Source organism: Dromaius novaehollandiae, chromosome 15 (assembly GCF_036370855.1).
Source record: "Dromaius novaehollandiae isolate bDroNov1 chromosome 15, bDroNov1.hap1, whole genome shotgun sequence".
NCBI classification, from domain to species: domain Eukaryota; kingdom Metazoa; phylum Chordata; class Aves; order Casuariiformes; family Dromaiidae; genus Dromaius; species Dromaius novaehollandiae.
Window position 1 is genome coordinate 21594946 of NC_088112.1, and position 8961 is coordinate 21603906.

The window sequence follows — 8961 nt, forward strand, 5'->3', positions numbered from 1 at the left end:
AGAGAGAAAGACCAGTATTTCTTGGTGCAATAAATAGCAAACTTACAAAGTCCTCTATGAGGACGAGTTTTGAAGAAAACAGAAGGCACCAACTAGCCAAGCTCCTGATCGCGATGGCTGGCGCCGCGAAGGCAGCTCAGCCGCCGGTGCTCTCCACGGGCCGGTGACGGTCCCGGGCTTGCAACGCGACCCGTGGTCGTGTCAGTAGTCCTACCTGCTCCATGGTACCAGCCTTTGGAGAAAGGGAGAGAGGAGATTACAGAAATGCAAAGGGTCAAGAAAGAGGACAGGGTTGGGGACCTGGAGTTGGGAAAATACGAGGTGAGGGGAACAGCTAGAAGATGTTGGATGAGAGACCTCATCTGGGAGATGGTCTTGTGCAGTGGGGCCATCATAAAGGAAAGCGATACAGGGAAGGGACTGTGGTTCGGGGTGATCCTGGGAGTGAAACAGGAGCATGAGAGAAGGACAGAAGACAAGAACATGAGTCAGAGAAGGCAGAGACAGGAGGAGAGGGCAGAAAAGCTGCAGTGCTCTAAGGGGAGGTGCGTTGAGCAGACGGGTGACGTTAGGGATGCGGCAGAGACTGGCTCACGGGACAGGCACCATTCAGGTGCAGGAAACGGGCTTTTACAAATGTGTGTGATGGGGTGTTAATCCCAGCCTCTGAATTTACTCCAGACAAATGCAAGGCATTAGCAGCAGCAATATCAGCTGCGGCAAGCAACACATAAACACAAAGACACCCCTCTTCTCTGCTTCAGTGGAAACTTCAGAACATCACCCTGTAATTGCCAGACACTTTCATCCATTTCCAGCCTGAATTTACCCTGGGCAGTTTGTTACGCCTATAATCCTCTACCCTTTCACAAACCGCAGTGGACAGCCCCCACCGGGCCCACCTCTGCCTCGGGGCGTTAACCCGCAGATGCTGAAAGCTCCTTCAAACCCCTCCTGGGAATCCGACCGCTTCCTTCCTAGGCCTTGGCCAATGTTGAGGCAGCCGCTTTCAGATCTTCCTCGGCTGCTGTCCTTGAGTCGTTTCAGCCTGAGATGGCTGAGCCGACGGAGCGGTGGCCGCAGCTCTCCCCGGGAGCCCTGGGCTGCAGGGAATCCGCACCCAGGGACCAGCCGATGCCACCAAGGAGCCCACTGCGTCCACGGCGTGCGGGCACGTATGCCTTGAAACACACGAACCTGGTTTCAAATCCGTGTTCCAAGCAAGGCTACGATGGCGTGGCAACCTGCATCTATAACATCTTGTGCAACTGCCCTACGCGCTGAGCTTGCAAGTTCAAAGGATGGAAATTCTTGTTTATATCAGGAGGAAGAAACCTGGGACACCTCAGCCCAGCTCTCCTGGCTGAAGCTCCCAGTGTAATTCCCATCTCCCTCACACCGAGACAGGAATTGCTTGGAGGACTACAAGATGCTAACCCTCAGGCACGGAGGAAAAGGGGTACGAAAGGGGCAGCACTGGCTCAGGCTTGCATTTTTTTTTGACTGGAGGTGCTAGGACTACTCCTGTTCAAAATATTAACCCTTTCATAAAACACCAGCAGCACGTTGCTTGCACTTGCGGTTCAGCTCCCACGTGGGAGGTGGTGCTGTCATGTTTTACCACGTGCATTTATCAGCTGGAATAAGGAGAAAAAAAAGTGCTTTCTGTACTCTTCAGTGGGGCTGTAAAAAGGTCATGCACCTTCTGACATTTCAGATGAAGGGCTTCCAGGAGAGAGGAGGAAGGTCAAGGTGATTAAGATTTTATACAGTGAATTAGCCTGACGGGGACATGAGCCTTTCAACGCCCAGAGAGGTGAGCCGCACCGCGAAAGAGCAGAGGCCATGCAGCTCCTCTCTGCCCACCTTACACAGGGAAATAAGAATTCCAGTAAATTTATCCCAGCAAAATAAAGGCTGAGAAGGAGCAGAGCTCCTGCTCTCACCCCTCAGCGAGAGGAAAGTGAAGGAAGAAAGAGTACTTACAAGAGAGATGAAAACAAATTTATGCTAAAGGGTAATATTATCACAAACACAAATGTGTGTAAATTGTCATGAATAAATACAGACTAATAACTAGAGGAGGGCCCTGGACACCTGGAAGGGAGGGCCAGGTAGGATGAAGGGGCTGGATCAGATGGCCATCCCTGGGTTAAGAAGGGAGCTCAATTAATTCACTAAGGGGCACACACTGTATGTGGTCACCTGCAAGAGCAGGCTGAGGCAGCAGCTCCTCCCCGCTCTGGGCTCGTAGCTCCCTGTCAGTGCCCGAGCCTAGGAATGAAACTCGGCTGCATCGGGACACGCGGTGGGTCGGGGCCGGCAGCGCCGAGCGCGTACGGTAGAGACGGAGGCTGCGCCAGGGCCCGGGGCTCTCGGCCGTCGGTCTTATCTGCTGCATCCCACAGGCAGGAAAGAGCGCGGGAATTACTTTTTCACAGATGACTTTGCTGCTGCACAAGTGATGCAGGTTTCCATTGTGATTCAACCCAGCTAGTTTAAAGGTTACATTTTTCTGTTAATTTAGCAGAGAGGTACATTCCAGCTTCAGAGCTTTCCACTGCAATCACCAGGGAAATTACTGTGTGCACACCAGGCGTGCAGCACCTGCAGAGCACCGACCGGCCCGTGCCCACAGCCCGGCACGGGGAGCACCAGCACCTCAGGCCCCTTCTCGATGTCATCCACTTTGGCCGTGGACCGTCTTTCCATGAGCCATCTCAGGACAGACTCTCCGGTTGCCCCAAGAAACACGCCATCCCCTCCCGCACCGCGCTAACGGGGCTTTGGTCGTCTCGGCTCCCAGGGCTGAGCCTGGTCCCGAGACGCAGCTGAACAAGGGCTTCCCCAGCGCCCAGCCAGGTGGGCGGCAGCTTCCCTCTCTCCTGCTGTTTAATCTGCCTGAGCTCAGCTTATCCTGGCCAGGGAGCCCCTGGGGTACCAGCAAAGGTCCATCACCCCACAGGGCTGCAATTTGCACAACTACTGCCCTGCTCTCACCTTGCAAACGTGGTGCTCCAGGCACAGCGCTTGCCCGGCCCTGTCTGCCTGTACCTGCCCTGCCGGGAGCACAGCAAACGGCAACTGGTACAGCTCAACCCCATCTCCGTCCCCGCGATCAACAGAAACACTGACACGGCAGCAGTCTCCTGCCGAGCTGTAACACACGCGCTTATCTACTTTCCATCAAGAAAGATGCAAGTAGGAAACCTCGCAGCATTCCGGTGGCAAATCCCTTTCAAAGGTCTTTCTGAGTCAGTGGCACTAACTTCATCTGGGGCATTTCATAATTAGACAAACAAAATTACTCTCAGTCTGGCTGCTCCTGGATTAATAAAGTACTCTCAAACGCTTATCAAGCATCTGATTGCAAGTTGCTATTTGAGTTAGAAAAATACCTATTAGTTATTACAAAACTCCAAACTTTCCCAGCTCAGCTAATTTCTCAGTGTTATTTCCTGAGGCAGCACTGGTTGATGGTGCCAGCAGAGACCATTGTGTTCGTCTTTCACAAATCAGGTAGGAAGCACCAGGGCGGCCTCCAGGTCCTTGAGTATCTGATGGTGGAACATAGAGTCACACAACCCCATTGCACTGTGCAAGCATCTGACCTCCCCGGGCATCGCAGGCTGCAGGGCTGGGTACGCACAGGACCACGATCCCTCGTTAGCTCCGAGCTGCTCGCTGCCTCACACCTAGGTCCCTGCACGTCCCTTCACAAGGGCAGTTTCACGCTATCTCTTTCGGGGAGCCCATTTGGCCAGGAGAGCCCCTGGTTTCCGTAAATCCACACCGCCCAGGAAAGATGGTTGCAGCCCGTTTCTACCAAAGAAGTTTCCCATGCTGCAGGTGAGGGCCCCAGCCATGGCACCGCACCGCAGCTTTCCGTTTCTCTCCGGGCGCAGGTTAAGATAACATTGTAGACAGAAAATGGTATGCAGATGAACAACGCTTTGCATGATTTGGAGATATTCAAATGAAATGACAACCGAGCAATAGAAGAACGCACAGGGTATTTAGAGACAAAGTGAAGCTCCGTTATTTAACTGCTGTCAGATCCATGGTCCTAATTTGGACTTGATACACTTTAATCTCACATTTTAGAAAAAGCCTTGGAATGCAGAGAAATGGAGAAGACATAACTGAGTAGTTTACATACCTTTTCTTTCTACGTGACCTGACTCCTACCAGTGTTATCTGAAGGGTGGAAATTTCCTATGTTGAAACGTAATGCAAGATCAGAAGAAAATCTTGACTTTTACAAAAAACTGTTGTCCTAATTGGATAGTAACAACTTTGGAAAGTGCAGATAAAGGAACAATAACTTTTTCCCATGGGTTCAGCAATTTTACAGCCATAAATAGAGATGTTCCTTCCAGAAAAGCACATACAGGTACAGATCACCCAAATATCCAGAAATTGTGAAGTGAGGTGGTTTAACATAAGCAGGCCATGAGCATTAAGTTCCCAGTCCTGCTAACCTTCTTCTGTTTGTTAGCCTGCCACAGCCACAAGGCCGCACTGCTGAAGAGCTCAAACTTTCTGAACGAGAACATCAGGCTGCTGCAGGATATCATAAGGATGAACGTACGTATTACTTGCACGGCTCAGCCTTTCGCTGACCGATGGGAGGGATGGATTGCTTCGCGCCAGGCTCAGTAAAAGCAATGCTGAGTCAAAAAAAGGGGCTGAGCTAGCAGTGCCATACCAACAGCTCGCCTTAGCAAACCACATTGCGTCTCTTCGTAATGCCCCGAGGTGAGCCGAGCGCCTTGGGTGGGGCGGGGGGGAAGGAGCACAAACACGCATGTCAGGGTGGATCCAAGCTACCGATTTCTTGACTCTTATTTCTCCTCTGTTTCGTTCCTTGATAAAGGTTTCCTGTGACGAGATGAACGTGACAAATATTTTTGCAGATCGTAAGGTAAGAAAGAAAAACTCCGTCATCTTTGTTCAGAAACAATAAATGGTCGTTATAGGTATTTGGGAGAGGCTCTACTTGAGGCCAAGGGAAAGCACAGGGGCAACAAGAATGCAGAATTGAAGCCTTGTCTCCCTCTTCTTCTAAGGGGGGCTGGATTAAAACCAAAACCCATCACCAATCCCCAAAGGATGGTAGTGAACATGCCTGCTTATTGCTTTGCTGGAGAAGTTCAGCACGAGAGACAGGTCATGCAAGTGCCAGTCCTCGCCGCTCCGGCACAGCCCTTCCACGAGGCTCTCCCCAGCCGCGGCAGCGTCTGCCAGCGACCGCTGGTCACGCTGGGGTCTGGCACGGGCGGGATGCCCCAGCCCGGGGACGGAAGGAGCTCCCGCGCTGCTTTCTCCTTTCCACACGCACACCCCACTCTCAGCCCAAAGCAGCTAGTGCTAAACGCTGGTAGCAGCTTGTGTTCCCAGCCGCGCCTGGGGTAACCCGGCCCACCTAGCTCCCGGGGAAGATGGAGATCAGGGAGCCATGCAGGAACAGGCATTTATTTTAGCAGCTTTTTTTTTTTTAAGCTTTTCAAAAAGGAAGAGAGGAAATTCTTCCTTTGCCTTGGAGCTGTCTCACACTGTCACACCCACCCACACATGCCTATCACTGCATCTCAAGTTCTGGTTAGACATATTATCCCTCTTTAGCCCCACTTATCTGAAGGAAGGCTCTTTAGCTAGCAGAAGATCTAATAGAAGATAAAACAGCCTATTTCTGCTCTGAAAATTGCTGCCTAAGCCAAGCTCCCCGGCACTACAGTTCCTGTTTTCACAGAAAGCCGATGCTCGAGCCTCCTGCTGCAGGGGCGGGGGGTGCCGAGGGGCCCCGGCCCCACGTGGCCTGGCCTCCCTCCCCTGGGCAGTCGAGCGGGGCAGGCTCTCAGCAAGGCAGCGGACAGCTCTGACCAGCAACACGGCGCAGAGACGGAGGGAAAAGGGGGACAGCCAAGGTCCCGACGGGCTGTCTGGAGGGAGAGCAGAGCAGGGGCAGAGCAGGCAACCTTGATGCAGCAAGGGGACACTTCTCCTAAAGTCTGCCTGTACTTAGAGTCATCGCACTCTCCAGCTTGGCACCTCTGCACTGTGTTGTGAGAGATTCCCTTTATCTTTTAGTAGCATAGATAACCACTTCCTCTAGGACAAACACCTGGATGGCTCAGGTAACAGCTGCCAGTAACCTGCCGTGCTACCTGACATCCTCAGACGCTGCTGTGCTCCCAAAGGTGCAGAACGAGCTAACAAACCAGTCTTTTCATGTCCAGCTGGATGCCATCAACAGGCAGAAAGGAAAAAAAACCAAAAAGCCTTACACACAGCATCACGCTCCACATCCCTAAACTCAGTAAGTACCGTCTCCAGCAGCTAGCCACAGTGTGAGACACGAGATGCTCTCCGCTGTCCCGCGCACGGCCCCGAGAGGCACGCAAGCAGCGAGACTAAGGAATGAAGTAGCTAGCAAGAGCCGCAGGGAGAACAGGCTGGCAGATTGCTTAAAGGTGTCATCTGGGTGAAAGCTGAAGAAATCTGACCAAACATAGCCGTCATCTAATTCTCATTTCTAGAAAACAACTGCATTTGAAATGTCCTAGCAGAGAAGAAAACTGAATAGCTGTGTGGGGGTTTTTTTTGTTTTGTTTTTTTTTTAAACTATTGAAGGCACTTTTTCTTATTACCTCATCTTTGACAATGCTGGTAGGGAACTTCATCAATTCAAAGCACTTGAAGGAAATAACTCTTTCTATAGACTTTTTGTTATTCTTGTATGGGAAGTAAGGCAGAGAAATCTGCTAGCCTACCACCCATTTGCACCCACACCAGCAGCAAGGATGCTCACTGTGGGGCAGCACATGCACAGCCCATCTGGCCAGCTGCACGGAGCCACCACCTGCAGCTACAGGCTGCACAAAGCCAAGCCTTGCCTCTGAGCACCCAACGATAGGTGAGGCAGGTTTATCTGTCCAGGACCTCAAAGGAAAAAAGCTTCTCACAGCACAGGGTCTGCTGCTGTAGTGCCCCTGGGGGAGCTGGGAAAGGGAGGACATTCATTCCTGCAGCACTCATGACAAAACACATGGATGCTCACCTCTGGCGCTGAGCTTCGTCTCGACTTTTTTCCACAACAGCTGATGCACGGCAGCACCCTCCTTCTTGGCTCCAGAGCCCAGGAATTGCAGGCCAGCAGACAGGAGCAACCTACATGTGCGCACACACACACACACACACCCCCCCCAGGAAGCTTTAGGCTAGGTTTTGACATCAAGGGCTGTACTCACCGCCTGCCGTTCAGAATGGAAGAGGATGATTTGCGCTGTTTTAATCTACTGCTAATGAAACTGTGTCTGTACTACATGTCCATGTAGTCTTATTCCCTGGGAAGTGTCTATAAAAGCCACATTTATCTTCTTCCAGAAAGAAGACGAAGTTGAGATCTTATGCAAAGCTGCAACAGTTGCTCTGGAGGGCCAGAGCTGCCACAGGCAGCTAGAAGGTGTTTCCCTTAACCTACGCCACCTTGTAAGAAGGACGAGCACAGTCTTCGAGGTAAGGCGCTCCGCCGTGCAGCATCCGCAGCTCTCAGCCCCACAGGATCTCAGCTCGGATCTTCCACTGCAATAGAAACCAAACCAGGCCATACAGCCCTGGTGTTTCACACCTTCCTGCACATTTAACTTTTCCCTTCATCACCATTTTCGCTTTCATGGGAATTTCACAAATGCAGCTCAGGCAGGCATTTTGCTATTTGCTTGGATTCTGCTCCTTTTCAACAACTCTCAGTTTTGAGCACACTGCACTTTTGGTGAATTACTCAGCATTTCACAGCTCTGCACCACTCATCCTCTTCACAGCGGCTCCGTAAAGGTCTCTACCTTGCCACCAGTTAGTAGTCAAGACCATGCTAGTCAGTCAAATCCCTCAGCAAGCATATTAATGGTCCTATTGTCTTTTTTTCCCTATTACAGGCCCCCTGTCCAGTGGCAGCAGGCAACACTACTTCACTGAAAGATTTTCTACTGGACCTAAACAAAGTCCACCAACAACTAGCAAAAGACAATACAATCTGAAGTGAAAACACCTTGTTTCCTACTATAATGACACTGTATTTTCAGAGATTATTTATATCTATTTTTAAATAAAAGTATTTTTGGACTAAGTTTGCTAACATTGCATATGTTTCTTGGCCAGCATCTGTACAGCATGAGTGCCTCTGGGAGCTCCAAGGTGTCAGATGGAGCTCGCAGCACAAGACTGCAAGGAAGCCCCTGCTTCCCTGACACATGCTCTGCTCTCTCACCTCCCTCCCCACCGCATCCCTTGCGGGACCCAGGAAAGCTGCAAATCTGGAGGCCTCATACAGACCCAGGGAGTTGCAAAGGGTCCAAGAGGAAGGTAGCCAAAGCTGGGACTGAGGCTAGTCCAGAATCAGGAGGACAGGGTGACCGCAGAAGAGGGAAACTGCAGGGCAGGGAGGAAAGGATGGGCATTTTCTGTCCACTTTGGTGGATAGGGACGAGTTTGTGACTAGGTTTGATACTGTGGTGCACACAGTCAGTGCTGGCACCAGAGAACTGAGCAGCTACAATTGTCTATAGGTACTGGGCAACTGGGGCCTTAGAAGTTAGGAGTTCTTAAACTATCAAGTCAGAAAAGAAAGCTCACAGGATTTTGTTATTTTGTGATGTAAGCTGCAAGACATGTGAATGGCCTGGGTGAAGGAAGGAGTCCCGAGCTGCAGGAAGGAGGAATTTGTCCTGCTATGTAACCTAGCTTATACTACCACAAAGAGACCAGGATCAAGCAGACAGAAAGCCCAAGAGAAGCCAGCTGTGGCCACCTGGGAGAAGGCTGGCCACAAACAGGGCCTAAGACTAGGACCTACTTTCTCACACAATCAGCTCAGAAATGTGTGCTAACGCTTAGAAGGGAGATGCCAATTCTGACAAGCTGCAATTAGCACTGGGTTTAGGGAGTCCTTAGCTAAGCAGG

The 8961-nt window shown here is 51.2% G+C and overlaps 1 protein-coding gene across 1 annotated transcript; it reads left to right on the forward strand.

Annotated features, from left to right (window-relative positions):
* Positions 1–4452: 4452 nt before the first annotated feature.
* IL4 (interleukin 4) lies at positions 4453–8128 on the forward strand. The gene is made up of 4 exons (XM_064521248.1): positions 4453–4587; positions 4877–4924; positions 7387–7518; positions 7938–8128. The coding sequence occupies exons 1-4, from the start codon at positions 4453–4455 to the stop codon at positions 8037–8039; spliced, it is 417 nt and encodes a 138-aa protein (XP_064377318.1). The 3' UTR covers positions 8040–8128.
* Positions 8129–8961: the final 833 nt, after the last annotated feature.

What these genes read in the sequence shown, in the direction of transcription:
- IL4 (XM_064521248.1), top strand. Translation starts at nt 4,453, where the DNA reads ATGAGCATTAAGTTCCCAGTCCTGCTAACCTTCTTCTGTTTGTTAGCC. An exon ending in ATATTTTTGCAGATCGTAAG is followed by an intron (nt 4,925 to 7,386) that starts GTAAGAAAGAAA and finishes ATCTTCTTCCAG; the next exon opens with AAAGAAGACGAAGTTGAGAT. An exon ending in GGACGAGCACAGTCTTCGAG is followed by an intron (nt 7,519 to 7,937) that starts GTAAGGCGCTCC and finishes TCCCTATTACAG; the next exon opens with GCCCCCTGTCCAGTGGCAGC.